Genomic DNA, 19,307 nt, shown 5'->3' with positions numbered 1-19,307 from the left:
TGCTTGTCTCTTAGTGATACTTTTCCATTTTCTTTTCTGTTTTCAGAAACAACTTTTTTGTCATAGTCAATTTGGAAATGATTCAGGAAGTTCAGCAGTATTTGTAGGAGGTTAGAGAGGTATGCTGAGAAAAGTGGTGATCTGGTGGTTTGCATTGATGAGATATATTTCACGCCTTGACCTTTTGAAACTTGTAGTTACATTTACTCCTGTGAAAATTCATCATGAGAAAAAGTAGTAATTGCCTAAACTGAATTATAATTCGGGGTATATGCATGTGAATGTTTGAAATTGTGTGCTGGATCTTCTTTCCTGATTTGTACTGCAATAAAGCATAGGCGATAGGGCATAATGCAGGAATCAAAGCAGCTATAATGAATCTGAAAAAAAAAAAAAAAAAACAAAAAAACACTAATTCATCATATTCTGGCCATGAGCAGCAAAAAGAAAAAAAAAAAAAGCCTGATTTCCTACAATGCTCAATTCGCATGAGGCATATTCTTGATCAATATGAAATGAGGCATGGATTTACAGATTGAGAAACATTCCTCAGAAGCGCACAATCAGTTATATGATAGCATTCCTGACTGATGTTTGTGTAATCTGCTTTTAGAAGAAAAGTCCCCGAACAGAGAGCCCATGGTGTTCCCTGGAAATTGATTTGGGTTCTTTGTTGTTTTCCTAATATCTGATTTAGTTTTCCTTTTGCTGCTGTTTAAGCTCCGATATTACTCCAAGTCGATACAGAGAACAGCGTGCTGTTTCCATGCCTTTGGTGACATTTTACAATTTGATGACAAATTTGAAGACTAGACCAAGCAGTCCCATTTCAAATGCCTTTCTATCAGATTATATAAAAAATGTGCTGAAGATATCAGTCTGTTTGATGTGACAGTATCTCACCTCTACAAGACGCAAAAGAATCTATCTACTGGAAACATACTTCTTTTTAATCTCTCTTCACAGGTTAGAAACCATGTATTGTATCTTAACCATTGCTAAACACTGATTTATCTAGTAAGTATATACATCAAATGACTGCTGTGAAGTTCTGCATGTGAAAATCTTAGCCAGACTATTCTGTAAATACAGATGTCCATAGCAAGCCTGATGGCTATGTAAGGGAAAAACAAAAACAAAAAACTCTGTGACTTTATTTACAGCATATATAGCTTTTTAATGTGAGTGTTTAGTAATCTGACAAGGTTTCAATCATTTTGGTGCAGTTAATATCTTCTGTTGTTAAACTTTTCATTTAACATTTTTGATTTTTTTTTTTATTATCCATTTGTTTTTAGTGTGGAATGTATTGTAGATAGCACAGCTACTGCATTGCATGTTTACTGTCTTTAGATTGGGACTTCAGATTGGAGATACCTAAGTTCAAGTCCACTTTCCTGCTGTCAGCTCTCATTTGCATAATGTCTTTCAGAAACTCATCAGTGTAGAAGTACTTAATTATTTTTGCATTTTGTACCTGCTGCTGTTCTTGAAACACTTACTTTAAAAGCTTGTTGTTCTTTCAAGCCTTTTCCTCATTTCCCACCTAATTCTTAGATATAAATCATCCATTTGCCCATGCGGTCCTTTATCTTAAAGGATGTGGGTCTTTGTTTTTTTTTTCCCTTGTCTCTCATAAAACAGGTTCTCCATTCCCACTGTCATCCTGCTAGCTCTGTTCTGATGGGAGGCCATTGTTCTTGAACATAGATGATCGGGATTATGATGTTTTCCAGATGAGGTCTCACTAAAGCTTTCTGTAATAATAATGTTATTTTCCTTTATCCTGGAAGTATGTTAGACAATTCACTGTGTGCCTTCCTGGTTTTTACTCTAGCAGAAAATTTAATAATTATATTCTAAGGTGGAATTGGTCACCAAATACCTTCACGTAATGCCTGTGTTCTCTTTTATTAAAAGATGTCTGTTTGACAGCCAAAATGTACCATGAACATTTGTTCTACAAATGCATTTTTACTTATGCAGCTGGTACTTATTTTTAAGAATGGATACTTGTGTGTAGGTTTTTTGTCATATAATTGCATATATTTGCCTTCTACAAAAACATCGTAGACATTTTTTCAGCTTCTGCTAAAGAGTGTTTATAAATATCTGTTGAATATGGTTGTTATTTTTTTTGAGTTATAAAATACTAAAAGTATCTTTGAGTCTTTAAAAATATGAATGTTGAGTCCTCAGTAGTGCAAAATGAAAGGACTTCCAGAAAATTATGCTCTGACTTCCTAAGTAAAGGACACTAGCAAATTTTTAGTGGTGAGGTAGGATTACATTTTGGAGAAGTCTGTTTCTCCTCCACCTCGTTTTTCGAGCTGTCTAGGTGATAATCCTAACAAACAGCGTGCATTTGTGTTTAGTTCAAGGGAACAGTGCATGAAGTGCATAGTTTTCCCAGCCTTTTGAGTTCTCTTGCAAAAGAATCCTGTCTCCGTGGTAACGATTAAAATGGGGGAAATTGCTCTTTGTTGGAGTCCTGTCCCCCATCCAAGCTCAAAAGTCCACCAGTGCTTGGCACTTTGCTGCTTTGCATCAGCGCTGTGCTCCCGCGCCCTGTGAGCCTTTATGCAGGGGTGACTTTTGTAGGGAAAGAACCAGCAATCCTCTGGGATAACAGCACAGTTTGGCTTTTCTTCTTCTGTACCGTGCATGCCTGGAGCGTGAGTTGAGATGACAGAAAGGGCTGCGGGGTCTCGAAGCATCCGAGTGCCTCCACAGGTACCGGTTCCTGTGGGATGTAGGCAGAGTGGCCTTACTCCAGCTTTTCTTGTGGCCTGCGTGTTCTGGGCTTTGCACAGCACTTAACACAGTGAAATAACTGTAGCAAGCTTGAGTGGTACTTTTAATCTATTTCCCTGCTTTAATAAGATTGATTAAATTCAGGTTAAAAATCTGTTCGTTTATCTCTGAGGAAATATCTACGTCATTTAATACCCGTGTGAATGTATTGGTCTCATTAATACTGGATGCTGCCATGTAGAAGGCAAAGCTACAAAACACACGTGTGTTTTGCTACTGATCCGTCATCTTGTAGGAAACAGGGTCTCTTTCTCATGCAGATTGATAATCAAGACAACTTACACAGTAAGTGTAAGCAGGGATGGCTAACCTGGTTTTTGAAACTGGATTCAAGTAGTTTGTTGAAATCCCATGTCTTTTGTGCAGAGCCCAAACGAACTAGCTTTATCAAAAGTCAAAGATGTGTGCGTTTGGATTTAGGATGGATGCTTTTCATCACTTCCAAATCACTGTCTTGAGAAAAATAGATGAAACATTGCTGCCACCTTGAGGTGGTTCTTTTATGCTTACATTGTGGAACTTTTAACTTCGCAGTGTGTTAGAGCGCAACGTATTGACTCTATTATTTTTGTAAGTAAATTACTGAGAATGTGCAGAGTGGGCCAATGCGCTGTTATGGCAGGGGTTAGCCAAGACACAGCCAGAGATGGGAATGGCTTTAAAGCACGATTTTTGGTGGAGCCTTGTTCTTTGTAGCAGCAAAATAATAATAATTAAAAAATAAATAAACAGGGCTGTGTAGAGTGAGGACTCGCAGAAGGAGAGAGATTTGGCAGTGAATTTCTCTGTGATTGTTCATTTGCAGGATTTCATTTACAGGAGTAAATGGGGCACAGAATCCCAGAGCTGACTAACAAGTGTGCCATTTTGTATAGTTCCTGACTCTGGGCCTTGTACTTTGGAAGTCTACAATACTAATTCCAACAAATACGCAAAACAAACTGAAAAAAAAAAAAAGGTGTGTCTAGTATACTTCACTACTTAAAATCAGGCTTCACCCTGCCCCAGTTTGGAGAAACTATATAGGCTACTGCTGAAAGCTCCTGTAAAATATATTTTAAAAATCTGACAAATGAGATGTAATTGTAAATGGAAATATTTTGTAAGAGCTGTTAAAAATCTTTATGCTCAGACAAAGTGTCTCTACATCCCAGTTGTTCCCGTGTTTACGGGAGATCTCATTTCTTCAGCTGAAACCAAAGATAATTTTGCATTTGCTTTTTTCAGCCTTTTTTCTTTCTTCTTTCTCTTCCCTAAAGGGAAGGATAGTCCAGTGTAAAGCTACTCAGATTTGTAGTTAAATATAAAATGGGGATCTCCCTCATGAGAGAAGAGAGCAACTAAATAAAGGTAATTCACTGAGTAACATTGGCTGTTGTTTCAACCAAATCAAGTGCTCGTGACATTGATGGATTAGAATTCCTCGTCACAGTGGTGTGGAACAGCAGCGTGTTGCTGAAAGCACCATCATTTCATGAAGTCTGAAGTGTCCATGCCTGATTTTCAGTTTGACTAGCTAAGGCATACACATTTAGTTTATGTTTATATGCATCGTGAAGCTGTCAATGTAAAAGCATAACAGCAACATCTGCATAGGACCCTTGTGAAACCTGACATGTCATTTAAAGATGTGGTATTAAATCATGAGAAGTTTTGGTTTTCTATTTTGTTTACATTTTTTCTATGTAACTTAAATACTGGGCTTTTTAAAATTATTAATTTTTTTTCTGTTAACAGTTTTGGATTCCTTTCCTTCTTGCTTTTCCATATGCTATGACAATTGCAAAAAAAAATTGCATTTGACCTCTTAAAAAGTTTGCAGAACTGCAGGGTGGGAAGGTCATCCACATCTACAGAAGGGAAGTTTGTTTTCTGTGCTGCTTCAGCTGAATGCAGTCCAGAGAATAGTTGGATAGTAGAGAACTGGTAAATAAGTAAAAGCTTTATTTTCAAGCTTTGGTCTTGTAAGAAAATTTAATTATGGCAGCCAGTATTAGAAGTGGACCTGTCTGTCTTACCACTCTATAATAGCAGTGTATTTATGTTGCAATAAGTACACTAGAAGCTGAAATGGTCTTAAAGTAAATGATCCTTGTTCTTCTACAAATAATTAATTCCGTGTCTTCTCAATGCCTAGAAAAAAAAAGTATTTATTTCATGGAATGCTCTGTACTCAAATCACAGTTCAAATTTCTGCTGCTACTGGAATTCCAGTCCCTTCCTGTGGAATAAAGTGAGATTCATTTGGGTCCTTCTGTGGTTGTAAGGTGTGTGACAAAACACATGCTGCCCACAAGATGGGGTTTGGATATTAAATCCCTGTTGTGTTTATTTCAGGAAGGGTAACCAAGAAGGCAATTAGCCATTACGTTTTGATTGCTTGTAAGATTAGTACATTTGTATCCCCTCAGTATACTGTTAAACAGAAATGCATCTCTTCTACAGAATAGTAGATTAATCTAATGATCATTTTCTCATTTTGGATGCTGCAACTTTTTGTGTCTTTCCGAGAACATGAACTGAAAGCCCATTCTTTCCTGGATGAATTTGAAAGGAGATAATTGCAAGCATTAAATTGTATAAGTACAAAGTATTAGGATTAGATATCTTGTGTTATAAACGCTAAGGGAATATTTGTAAAGAACTTCCTAGTTTTTAGATGCTTTAACTTTACGTTGTTTCGCTCAGTAATATGTTCAAGGTAATGGAAAATCGTATGTGAAGATGCAACTCAAGTGTTTGATGGCAAATGTACTATTAGAATTTAATAGCATTGGTTTCTAATGCTTATTAAGTTTCCAGAAGTATGAATATGCAAAATGAGTCGGAGATAAGGATTAAAAGCTAATGTCCTTTTCACTTTGTTTTATTACAGTCAGCGACTAGAAATGAAAGCACAAGTTGCAGATGCATTCATAGCAAAATTCCAGCTGACACCGGATGAAATGAACCTCCTTCGAGGCACAAAAGATGAGCCAATTACTGAGGTAACTCAGCAAACATTAAAAGCTTTGCCCTGAACTTAAATATAAAAACATCCTAGCGGAATTGTACATGAGATCTTATTATCAGTTTTGTAGCTTCATTTTTCATGGAGAAATGTACCTTTTAACACTGTGGTAAGTTTCTGATGAGTTTGAAATGTGTGATGAAAGATTCTAGTAACAAGAAAGAAAATCGGCATTAAATTCTAGTTTGTATAATGAGTTTAAGGGGCAATAAGAGCTATCATGTTTCTACACTTCAAAAAGACCTTTATCGAACCTCAATTTTTAGCTAAGATGTTTTAAAATTACTACACGCTCAACTAAAGCAAATGAGAAATGTGGTGGTCTTCAGTAATATGTAGTACTGCCCTTGTACATGTGCATGTATATGTATAGATAGGTATTCAGGGACTTGAAATAATAAAATTTAGAATTTTTTCTCATTATTATTTTGTTGATGAAGCTATTAGGTACCCATTCACTTTTAGCCACCTTCCAAAACAAGTTTTTGAATCTGTTCAGGTTTTTTTGATAAGAAGGCTTATTGTTGTGCAGTACAAGCAAACTGAATAATGAGAGAATTGAGTATCCTTAATAGATTTTATTATTGGAGTTGCATGGAAACCTTCGCTTTAATTGAGACTATCTGCTGAGATGCAGTATCTCATTTCCACAGGCATCCTGTTTGCAGTTAAAGCATTATTAAAGACATGGAACAGATAACCATAAACAATGCTAATGAAAGCATAAATGGAATGTGTTAAATGATTATGCACTTGAGTAATTGCTGTATGCTTTTGTACCAATTACTACCATGAAAGAATATTCAAGTTTCTAAAACGCACACATTGCAGGCAACGACAGCAACACCAGGCCATATATTCAGTGCTTGGTTTGCAGCAGAACAAGTATGTGATACTTTGTATCACAAGTATGTGATACTTACCTTGTGATACTTTGAGCTACCTAAAAATTATTCAGAAGCAACTGAGATATGATTGTAGCTGTGCTACTGAAGTTGCAGACTTCAGTAAAGTCGTGTAGGTGCTTTTCACCTCGGATAGAATCAACCAGTGTGTTTAGAACATCATTTAAGTCAGACCCCTGTTTTGGGGAGATTTTTTTTTTTTTTCTGAAGGAAGAGTGATTTGGGTTTTTATAAACATAGGGTCTTCAACATAGGTGATGCAAGGCAGTAAGTATGTTGAATCAGTTGAGTACTTCACTTAGAGAAAATATGTATTTTTACGTGACTTGAACCAGAAAGGAACTCTATTTTTCTGAGGCAAACTCTGTTCAAATCACAAAAGAAAGAAGCTGTTATAACTGAATTGTCTGGACTCCTTCCTAATGTTTGAAAGCTGACCTCATAATAAGCCTGTTTGATAATGTTAGTATATTTCTATGAAGGCTCTCAAACAGTAACAAAATAACCTTTTTGTACAGATGTCCATCTAGAGTTCTTCTAGAGGTTTTTTCTTCACTGCTAGTGATAAGTTATTTGGGGTGGAAATATCCTTGAAATCCTCAGTTTAGTACGTATGTAAAATGGGACGTACAGAGTGCTAGAGGCGTGAATCAGATGTAACTGCTTTTTGACCCTCTTTTTATTTTATTTATTGGTTTAGGATTTTTTCAAGGCTTTAGGACGAGTAAAGCAAATTCATGACGATGTCAAGATTCTCCTCCGGACAAATCAGCAAAGGGCAGGGTGAGTGTTACTTAAAAGAGTGCAAGACAATCATTTGCTAGTTACAAGCAGAAGTTACAGCAAGGTGTCATTTTTTACTTTGTATGTCTGTATACAGTATTTCACGTCAAGATGAAGAGTAGTAACGTTTTTAAATTTTCTTATTTTTATAGTGCTACTTTTATTTGTTTTCACATGCATATGGTAGTACTAGCTAAAATAATATTTGCAAATAAAATCTTTTTATCGTGTAGGTTGGAAATTATGGAACAGATGGCTTTACTGCAAGAGACGTCTTATGAACGACTTTACAGATGGACTCAAAGTAGGACTACAATTGCTTTTATGTTTATGAATATTATGATGATGATTCCTTTAATTTCTTGATGTGGATTGAACTCAGTAAAAACCCTTTCCAAGATTCATTATTGAGTCTTTGGGTTTGCTTTTGTGAACTAAGTGATTAACTGGAGATTCTCCCCTTTTTGTCCTGTTTGTAAAACTGTGTTATTTATTTCTGTTTTCAGATGTTTCTCCACAGACGACAATACTTACAATTTCATATTCTAAGCCAATTGTGAAGTGTATTGCATTTCATTGTCTTGCAGGTCACAGGGAAGTTCTTGTTTTTGACGATTTTCTAGTAACATTTAGTTTAGTGTGAAAAGTGGCTTATTATTTAAAAACAAACAAAAACATATTGGGTTGAATGATTTTTTGAATGATTGTAGGTGATTATTTTTTCACATGTTTTCTGGATCCAACTTTCAGTGTTTGATACAACATGTTGATAGTGTAAAACGTAGATGCTTTTGAATTATATCTCTCTTCTCTGTTGACAGGAAGAGATGTGAAAAAAGCTGGTGCAATAGGAGATTAAATTAATTGGCTATTCTTCTGTGGATACTGAAGTCTCAGATAATAGTTGCAGTTTCACCTTAATGAAAATTAAGCATTATTATGCTGTTGTGTGATTTAGCTTACGTGATTTCCACATTCTTGTATGGAATGTGCAAGATTATATAGTTACGACATTAAAGCAAAACAAACAAAAAGCCCTCACAGCTTGGTTACATACTTGCTTCCTTTTTTCTTAGTAATTTACCTGTAAAGTGTCAGTCTCTTATAAAGGAGCCTAACAGAGTGTTGATGGTTGAATGAGTTAACACTTATACATGGGTGCAACCACATAATAAGCTTCATTTAATTTTCATTCTTCTTGAGATTAGCAATGGGCATCCATTTTAGTCAAAGTACTGCTTAAGGAGAGAGTTTAATTACTTCAGTACAAACAAGGCCAGGTAGCATATTTCTACAATTCAAAATCAAAAGCCTTTGAGTTTTCAATCCATTTTCTTGTTTATCAGCCTGGTATAAAAAGGTATTGCAGTGTAAAGAAAGCACTTTTACCTCTGTTATTTTATAGATGAGTGCAGGACTTTGACACAGGAGTCGTGTGACATTTCTCCAGTTCTTGCTCAAGCCATGGAAGCCTTACAAGATAGACCTGTCCTGTATAAGTAAGTAAATGTTCATCATCATCTCTAACAGAAATGAGTATTTTCAGCCTTTGAAACTTAAATTAAGTTCTGTCTCTGTGAGTTACAGTGCAAAGGATAGGGACAATTTAGTTTGCATCAGATTTAAAAAATAAAATCATAGTTCTCTAAATGCAAAACTTAGTATGTACTTAGTTACATACTTAGTTAAATACATTATATACTAGTCTTTAGTTCTTGTCCAGAATTTGCTGAAGGCACTGTTTAACAGGAATGAAATGGTAGTTCTTAGAGACAACTTAACCACGAGGTGGCACTCTAAGAACGTTTTATGTTGGGGTGACCGTACACCTAGGAGGTACTGTTTTACCTTTAATCCTAGTACATTTAGTTGCTTTGTTTTTGAGTTTTGGGTTTGATTTTTTTTTTATGCATTTGCCATGTTCTGCAACTATTGCAAATTACTCTTAGCCACAGGCATGCAGGACAGCAGAATACTCGGCTGTCTTTCAAAGGCTATCTTTGTCGTTAGCTGTGTCATACTGTACATTTTCATGGGTAAAATGTGTAGTGTGAATGGACATTAAACATTCTGTCAGTACAAGAATCCGTGCACATCTCTACAGGCTCTGTCAGATCTGCTAGTTAATTACAGGAAGAGTTGGTGCCACTTGACCTCCCCAGCTATTGCTTGTGGTGGTAATGCTCCGTACATGCACTACAGCCAGCTCCTACATTAGGCCAGAGCTGGGGGTTGCAGAGCCCTTTTTGCTGTCTGTCCTCCAGGCCCTTTTTCACAGCTGCATAGGATCGTTCACAACATTTTATAGGGTTCTTTATAAATACGTATTTTCTGCAACAAATATTTTGTTTTATGATGTTACTTTCAGACTTCACGAAACTATAGTTTTGCTTTCTTAACATTAAAAAAAAAATAAACTATCTTCTGTATAAACCCACATCTGGACAGTTTAAAATGAATCTGCTAAAGAGACTTAATTTTTATTCTGACATCTTTCTTACAAACAGCAATACTAACATAACCAGAAGTAGGACAGTGATAGCACGGTTTTTTTCTCTCAAGGGCAAAAGCAAACATTACCGTAGAAGATGGAGCCATGTCTCTCAGCATAGATAACCATGCTTAATTACTTTCTACAGCAGTATTGTCAGAATAGCAGTACTCGCACTTTATAGCTTAAATCTGAAATTACTTATCCACCTGTGTACATACCAACTGATGAGTTCGAAGTATAACAATTATCCCATAGAAGAAAATCTTAGTTTGTTGTTGTTCTTACACATTTTAGCACTTCTGCTAAACTTACTTTTTCTTCCAAATCACAGTCCTTGCATCTGATAAAGGTTGTGATTTGGTTGGATGAAAGTAAGATGGAGAAGGACAGGAGTTTAGAAACAAGACTACAAATTCTTGTTTACTTATTTTGAGTTATGTTTCCTTAACTTTAAGGTGGAAGAAAGATTGTACCATGGATGGACTTTTGGGAACTGCAGCCAGTAGGCATCTAAAATAAATGTTGGCTTTTACTTCCTGTTTCTAACAGAAAAATTGAAAACTGTTTCACAGATAGTACATGGAGTCATAGCTGGAAGCAGTGTTCTTCTTCCATCCTCCACTCTGATTTTCAAAGCTTTTCCACTACCTTCTTCCTCTCCCCGCTAATGATTATTACTTTGCTGGGTTCTGGAAAAATTGGAGCAGAGCTGAAAAGAATACAAATGTTGTTTTCTTACCCTATCATGAGCACATGTAATAACATAGTATTAAATACTGTGTTTCTAGTGTAAATAATAGTTACTAATGATTTTTTATGCATGCAGGATTTTGTCATTGTAATACCCTTTTCTACTGAGAGCAAAAGGAAAATGAGTCTTTTTTTCTTTTTAAACAAAATTATCGTTACTTACTGCTGTTTTCAAAACAAACAGATCTTATCGTGCTTGTATTTTTAATGATATAGCTGTTTATTGGAGGGGAAAATGCTGCTGTATTTTTAATGATATGGCTGTTTATTGGAGTGTGGTGAGGAGCTTAACTGGTTTCTCCAAACACTTGAGGTTTTTCACTGCGGTGTTGCTATTCCTGGACTATGGGTAGTCAGCAGATCCCAGAACTCTTCCACTCCTAATTGCATAATTTTTGTGAGTAGTGATTGATTGTAGGCTTACCAGCCTTTAAATATAGATAGATAGATAGATAGATAGATCTTTACTCTCCAAGTGAGCAAGTACAGTGTGGGGGGAGAAAAAAGATGTAAAAAGAAATTTCCTGATTCTTCACTGTGTTCCCTCCTTATCCTCCCTTCAGTAGTAACATAGAGCAAAAAAAAAAATAATGAAGGATCCATTAGATTATTTATAACATAAGAGAAATCTAATTGAACTTACACTGTGTCGAAAATGTTTCAAGTTATTATTTCCTTTTGTATTTTGTCCTCCACATCTGTTTAATTGCGAGCGTAGTGTTCATTTAACTTCAGTCAGTGAGTAACATGCTTTCTATTATTATTATTTTATTTTTATATCTGTTCTGCTGCAGGGTGTCATGGGTAAGTGACACCAAGCCTACTCTGTGGCATTTCTTCAGTTATAAGGGAAAAATAAGCTGTTGTGTTTTTTTCTGGTTTTTTTGCCATTGTAATTTGTGTGCTTTGTTCAAAATACTTAAATTCTGTTGTTGAAGAAAATAAGTGTTCCATTGCTTGCAAATGTCCTGTTTCTAAGCAGATAAGCAGGGATATTAGCAGTGTTCATTTCCCATCACTTGTTATCGTGCTTCAGCCCCAACAGGAAAGTAGCCTGCTGCAAAAATGAGCTGTGTGTATCTTCTGGGTGCCTCCTCTATTACCAGCATGCCATTTGGTATTATGCAGTCTGGGCTGTAGTGTCCGTGCATTGAATATCTTAAGACTCGGTTGATTGACATAGAGCAACCATCAAATAAATAACTGTCACTATTATTCATCTGGTGGCCTAGAAGAAGGAGATGGAGAAAGCCTTGTGTTGCGGTGCAATAAGTTGCTGCTTCTGTCATTTAGCTGTGAACCACATGTGAACATGAGCTCTAGACCTCTCAATACATGCTTATGTGTGCAAAACTGAAAGGTGATTTTTCATTTATTTGTGTGTGATAAGCAAATGGAAGGGTCAAGGAAAAGCCATCCTTAGTATCTGTTAATGAGGAGTCAAGAAAATCAGGAAGTTCTGAATGCTTTATAGTGGAAGCATTGGTGCAAGTTGTCTAGAACTGTAGAAACGGTTACCTGTATCAGCTGTAAAGCTGAACTAATCGATTGTGATGAGGTGAACTATTTTGTTTTACTCATTTTCATGTTTTGATAACAGGTATACTCTGGATGAGTTTGGAACAGCTCGAAGGAGTGCTGTGGTCCGTGGCTTTATAGATGCTCTTACTAGAGGAGGTCTAGGAGGTACTCCCCGCCCTATTGAAATGCACTCCCACGATCCTCTGAGGTACTGTGCTAGTAAGAATGTATAAGGAATAATCCTTCTTTTGCCTGTTCACACTTCAGATCCCTCACACCGTAAACCCCTGATTTACGCAGAAATTTCTGTCTTTCTTTAGGTACGTGGGAGACATGCTAGCCTGGCTGCATCAAGCTACAGCTTCTGAAAAAGAGCATCTAGAAGCTATGCTAAAGCTTGTAACCATTCAAGGTAGTACTAGATTTTAAAACATATATTGGGAAGTGATAAGAAAATAAGTTAAGAAGTGTGAGTAATTTCTTAGTCCGGGCTTAAGTTATGAGAGTTGAGCTTTCATTTTCCTGGAATTAACTTCAGAATAGCGTAGGTTGCATTTTGCCAAAAGAAAGCCCTTAGCAAAGAAGAGTACTTCAAATTTTACTCTTTTCATTTTACTCACAATAGGTTTACACTAAATTTACAGAGGGACAAAGTGTTCAAAATTGTCTCTGAAAACATTGTGATAGGATTACTTGTTGATACGTTGAGGATTATTATCCCTTGATCATTTGCTTAGTAATTTATTTCAATAATTCTGTTCTTTCCTTCCTACAAGTAAAATGGAATTTTCTTCTGTCTTGTAACACATCAGCGTAGGTTTCTGAAGGTCAAAGCAGGCCACTCGTAGATGCATGAAGCTTTTTAATATCAAGGCTCTCCTTTTATTAATGCATCTACAGATTCTAACACAGATTCTTCAGCCCCTTTGCTGTCTTTTAAATAGATTGAACCATGCTTTTAAGAACCTTGTCATGTAGTAGCTATAATATGATTAGCCTGTATGGCTTAAGCCAAAGACTTACTAAACAAATAAGACATGTATGTTCAGTTGTAACAAACCTCAACGTAAGAGCTGATGTTTAATCTGTAATCTGGTGAGTTTTTCAGATTGTATGTCTTCATTGAGTCCTGCTCTGGGATTTAAAGTTAATATGCATTCTCATTTTCCTTGCTGCTGGAAGTATTAAATAGCTTTTGTAATTAAAGGTATATGAGCAAGGAGGTTGTTTAAAGTAGGAACTGTTGTAAATCAAACCAAAGGAATGTTGTTGGTTTTTTAACTACAGTTACAGCATACTGTAGAAGTGATTTTAATTTTATATAGTGATAATATCTCAGAGAGACAAGAACGTAGACCTCGTGATACCTGCGTGGTGGAGAAAAAGACATGGTAATTCTGTACATGAAGATCTGATGCTTTTGCTGTAAATGGGGAGTTGTTCGGGAAAAGCTGGCCGCACAGAGGATGTTACTGCATCTGGTTCTGCAGTTCACTGTGCTATTGCCCAGTCTTCCATTCTGTTCTGAAGTTCTCCTCCCTTGTGCAGTGCTTTGTTTAACTATTAAATACTCTGGTCTTCTGGCAGGAAGTCAGGCTCAGATACTATGTCCTCCTAATACAGATACATTTTGAGAATTTCAGCCATAGGCCAGAGTAAACTACTTGAGAATACAGGGGGTAGAAATGTTTTGGGGAAAAATTTTCCAAAAATATCACCAGGACAAAGCTTTTTTCCCAAGGGACTAGTATAAACAAGAGTTTCTCTATTTGTCTGAAGCAAAAATGTTTTTGTGAGCTCATCAGGAATGGCTTTGCCATCACTGTTGCCCAGTTTTCAGGAAGCATGAGGAGGGATTCTTACCTTCACACTGGGAGCAGCAGAGCCTAGAGGATGCATCCATTAACTATTCCTCTGCAGCTTTGGGAAAAATTTTGATGATGATGGTTGTAGGATAAGGTCTTGAAGATGAAACAGTATTTAATGGGATGCCACTGAGTTTAACAAGAAGCATGAAGTGGAATGTGCAGCATTATGATTCAGATTGAGTAGATCAAGATGATATAGCTATAAATCCTGAGCTGGTGCTGACTAATCCAGTGAGCCCAGTGTGTGTTGTACTGAGAGATTCATGTTGAATTATCTGTATTGTTGTACTGTCTTCAGGTGTCTGGTTGTACAGGTTACAGCAGAAGTTAAGTTAGTTTAGCTTGCCCATTTAAAAAGTGGACATCTTGTTGATTTTGATGATAGATAATGAGAGTGATTTGCGTCTCCAGAAAGCAAATCTTCCTAACAAAATGTAGGTCTGATATAGGCATTTCTAGAGGCTTCATCAAAACTGTTTGTTCTGTTCTGTTTTTCCCTGTTTCCTATAGAGGGAGCCCAAGAAGCTAGCATAGATTAGGCAATTAAATTTGAAGGCAAAATTTAGGTGAGATAAGCTTTCTCTGTAATAGGTCAGTCAAATGTTTTAACTTTAATTTCAGCTTGAAGAGCTTTTTGGAAGTAGAAACGTTTTTGTAATTTGAAATCAGGATTCTCTGAGATCATATTTTTGAAATTCTCCTATAAAGTCTATATAATTTCAGGACTGTGGAGAAGGTGGTAAATTGCATCTGAACAAAAATATTCCCCCTTTCGGGGGGGAAAAAAAAAAAGAAAAGAAAAGCCACATATCTAACTATCTACAGATGGAGACAGATGTAGATTTGATCCCAGTGGAAGCAAAACTGTGTGAATGCTATTTTGGAGAGATGTTCACAGTTTTGAGTGTAGAGAGAATGATCTAAATAGCCCACAATTAAATATTCAAGAATAACTTCTAAAAAGTTTTATAAGCTTGCAAATGTTAACCCTCGAAAATTAATCTGACCAAAATGCTTTCAAAATTCTAAGCATTTAAAACACATTCAGAAAAGATTAATGATTTTGTATTGTACTTGACAGACATAAAGCATCTGGTTCTCTTCTGTGGAGCTCAGGTATGCTGCTAGTAGGGAGCTTTCCAGTCCTGTGGGTAACTTGTACTTGAAAAGAAGGGAGAATTGAAGGCATTCTGTTTAAGAGAAACAGTAGAAACCTATTTTTTATGGAGTTGCAAGAAGCTAACTGGAGAGCAGAAGCCACATGAAGGTACAAGAAAGATGTCTCTTACAGAAGGGTATGCAGAGAAAAATTATATATGGTGTAGCAGGAAGCTAAAAGCATATGTTCAGTAATGAACTGTTTCCCAAAAGTGATTTTCATTCCATAAGAATTGTTTAATCCATAATTCTTCCATGTCACAGTGATGTGCTAATACTTGCAACAGTTATATAGTCAATTGTGTTGGAAGATTTATTTTTCCTGTTTGCTGAGTCTAAAATATTCTAATTGGACATGAAAGTGTATTTGACAGCACAAGCATGTGATATATAAAAATTGTAATTCCATCTCTCTTGGTATTTAAACTCGTATATTTTTGCAGCTAAAACTTTCATATCCAAGAATTCGTTATTAAGTCAATCTGGTCTAGATACACGACTGCAAATGTGTGCTCGTTACATTGATGAATAAAAGTGGCTGTTCCTACCAAAAATCGCCTAAATTATTAGGGTGTGTCTGGGAGGTAGCCACTAACATAACAGGCCACAAATCTTGTGGTTTGTAATCTTGCTATCTTCCTTAGTAATGATACTTCAATATACAAACCTATTTTTATTACTTACCAACGTAGTATGCTTCAAGACAACCACCACGCTGAATTTAGTTGTTTGTGCTTATGTGGCTTGTCATGTATTTTGGTCTAAAGAGGCTTTGTCACACATCTCTAATCTTCTATATATTTTTTTTTCTCTTAGAGGTATTCTCTTCTAGTGTGAAATGAGATTTGCAAAATATAGCTTCAGGTCACCTGATTTTTATCACATGTCACAGTCAGTTTGTTTACTGTTCATTGCATGGGTCCCATCTGAAGATGAACTCCTGTTGACAAGTTTTAAATTAGAATTAAAGTATTGCTGTCTCCATAAATCTATTCTGAGTTGTTACTGAAGTGAGAGCTTGAAGATCTGTTGCTTTCAGTTTGATTGATTTATGACAGTGCTGGTTGCCATGCAACAATTCATTTGTGTTTCACAATAAGATAGGGCAATATTCTCTTTTGTATAGAGTTTGTTCGCTGAAAGATCAGTTTCAACTGCTGCTAGAGAGGAAGCATTTGCAAATGCTGTAGTACACTGCAGTGTGCAGGTACATGTGTGATTTCATTTGTAACACTACAAGAAGCACATCACTACCCAACACTGACAGATGCATGTACTTACAGTTCCGGCCTTTCAAAATGGTACGTACTGTTGCTCCTTGAACATCCCAGTGCCTTTTTTTTCCTGTTTAGTTTTAAGAACTGCTGATACTGAGCCTTACTGTGACAGTTTCTGGCTAGATCATTTACTCTTCCCTTTTTTTCCTTCTGCTTCAAATCCCCAGGCACTGCGTTGTGCTAGGAAGCAATCGCATAGCATAAAGTAGTGACTCTTCAGGACTCTGGTTTGTCATGCAACCTTTTCTTAATGGCTAGATGTGAAGTTCAGTGGAGGTGTAAACTAGTCCTGTGGAGAAAAGGACATGCAGTTCATAATGCTTTTTTATGGATGAATAGCTCTTATATTTGTTTATTTGTTTTATAGTCTTGAAGAAAAGAGAATTAAATTTGCATAATCTTAGCATGTGCTTGCTTTAACTATAGGTGTGGAAGAAAATATTCAAGAAGTAGTTGGGCACATCACAGAAGGTGTCTGCAGGCCTCTAAAGGTGAGGTATATTGCTTTCTTTAACACTCTAAAAATAAATTTAAAAAAATAAAATCATTCTGTAGTGTTTTTCCAGATCCCATGTCACATCTATATAATGGATTTCCATTTTTGTCGGTTGAGTTAAATTCTCAGCTTTGAATCATAAAGACCTTCAAAATTAAAGGTTCAGTAGTTCATGGATATGTAGTTCATGGTATGGTAATAAATAGTTGTATAGTGAGAGATACTAAGATAGTAAATCTGTATCTTGATTTTGTTTTACTTTTCTTAAAGTGTAATGGTGCTTAGGTGCAAAAATTTAGCTTTAGGATAAGGGTATGAGAATGGCTGTAGTGGGTCAAATGAAAAATCATTTTAGCTTAGTACCCTGTTTTTTGTAGCATCTATTTTATATGCTTAGGGGAAGAGAGTACAGTTTGTGCAAGTGTGTCAGAATCTTCTATGGAATGGTTTCTTCGCCTGTTTGTGGACTTACTAAGGACTTACTGAGCCATAGCTCAGCATTGTGCCCTCTTGATCTGCTGTATTTCTGGCATATCCCTCCACAGCTTTGCCTTAAGTTTAGTCACTGGAGCAGTACAGAAGCAGTTCTCAAAATCTTTGATCATCTTGCTACCCTTCTCTGGACCTTTTTTACTTCTGTGGTATTCTTTAAAATCTTTAGGCTGTACTCAGGCCAAGAGACTATACTCAGTACTATGCCCCTGCCCAAATGTCCTTTCACACGGTGGAAATGGGTATTTGTATATACACGTCTGTACATGTGCATGCTTTGAAGAACGAAGTACACCTGAATGTTGAAATGAACTTTGTGCATTGAGCTTTGCAAATAAGAGTCAAAAAAATATTCTGCATTTTTGGTCTCTGACCTAGATGCCAAGGGAGCATAATCTTAGTTCCTTCTCTGTGCAGCTGGCGGTGACAAGAAGGCACTGCTGCACATTGTGCTCCTTTGAACAGCAGACAAATAACTTGGGAGGGTGGGTGGCGGCGGGTGATTTGTGTGTAGCCCTTTCACACACAGGCACGTGGGAGAATAGTGCAGCGATAAGTCACTGACTATCACTGCTTCATGAGTGCCCAGAGCTTGACCTTGGAGCAGCCTTTTATGAGTGAATTGAGACTGTGTGTACCATGGAGACAAGACATCGACTGTCCAAGTGTAAAGAAAGTCAGCACTGTTTTGGTCTGCGTAACCAATATCTCCTGGTTGAGATAAACAGGCAACATAGCTGTTTGTTAGTTATAAATAATTACATACCGGTAGCAGGTATGTGATATCTCCTTTAATAAAGGAGAGATTAATCCAGGTGAAGTTTTGTCTTTTGGGTAAAATACCTAATACTTCGGGTGTTCAGAATTGCTGCATGATGCTAATGATCAATGGTCATAGTTTAGGGATTTTGCAGCTGTTCTTGCTCTGTTCAGTGCTGGGGAGAATTCCAGTATGTACTGGTGTTAATCCATAAAATGATCTCATTATTTTGAAATTTTCAATAACAAGTTGCAACAAAAACCTATAGAGAAACATTTGCAGCAGTGGAATTAGTTTAGTTTAGTTTATAAGAATACACCTGCTTGTTTTCTGCCCAGGGGCTTTGCACCCAAGAAATACTTCGGTTCAAGCAGAAAGTTAGAGTTAACTGGGCATTGTCTCTTGTTGAATTTATTTCTGTTCAAATTTATTTCTCAGAAGTCAGCATTGTATTGTATATAAAATCATAGATGTTGGCTTTTAGGATGTTTGACCTGAAGGATGTTTGTTTTTAATGCAGGTTAGAATTGAGCAGGTGATTGTTGCTGAGCCTGGAGCAGTTTTACTGTACAAGATTTCCAATCTTCTCAAGTTCTACCACCATACAATCAGGTATACAAACTACAAAGTATGTTAAGGATATATTTATTATTATGATTTATTGTAAGTATGAAGATTAGTATATTATAAAGGGTATCATTGGCCTTAGCAGATGCCATTTATCTGTTGACTCTCATCAATTCATATGGAGTCTGCTTTGGAATATGGCATCGATCGTTAAAATTTGATAAATAAACTTTCTTTGTTGTGTTGATAGATGTTTTCTGTAGTGTTTTATTTATTTTTACGTGTATATATATATATATATACACACACTAAGATGACAAAGTATCCCCTTGAGAAAGTGATAGAATTAAATTCTCTCTAGAAATTTGATTTTTCTTCCTTAAACAGTTATGTTTGGATACATTTTTTTCTG

At 36.3% G+C, this 19,307-nt stretch overlaps 1 protein-coding gene across 2 annotated transcripts in view; it reads left to right on the top strand.

Annotated features, from left to right (window-relative positions):
* COG6 (component of oligomeric golgi complex 6) overlaps positions 1 to 19,307 on the top strand; it is a 52,213-nt gene that overhangs the window by 10,459 nt on the left and 22,447 nt on the right. For both annotated transcript variants that reach the window (XM_083796331.1, XM_083796332.1), the window contains exons 5-12: positions 5,690 to 5,801; positions 7,430 to 7,512; positions 7,746 to 7,816; positions 8,918 to 9,011; positions 12,357 to 12,485; positions 12,598 to 12,689; positions 17,007 to 17,071; positions 18,849 to 18,940. In XM_083796331.1, coding sequence (XP_083652457.1) covers positions 5,690 to 5,801; positions 7,430 to 7,512; positions 7,746 to 7,816; positions 8,918 to 9,011; positions 12,357 to 12,485; positions 12,598 to 12,689; positions 17,007 to 17,071; positions 18,849 to 18,940 — 738 coding nt within the window. The remainder of the gene's footprint in view (positions 1 to 5,689; positions 5,802 to 7,429; positions 7,513 to 7,745; positions 7,817 to 8,917; positions 9,012 to 12,356; positions 12,486 to 12,597; positions 12,690 to 17,006; positions 17,072 to 18,848; positions 18,941 to 19,307) is intronic.

The sequence above is a fragment of the Anser anser genome (genome assembly GCF_964211835.1).
Source record: "Anser anser genome assembly, chromosome: 1".
NCBI classification, from domain to species: Eukaryota; Metazoa; Chordata; class Aves; order Anseriformes; family Anatidae; genus Anser; species Anser anser.
This window is presented reverse-complemented; position numbering and strand designations above follow the sequence as displayed.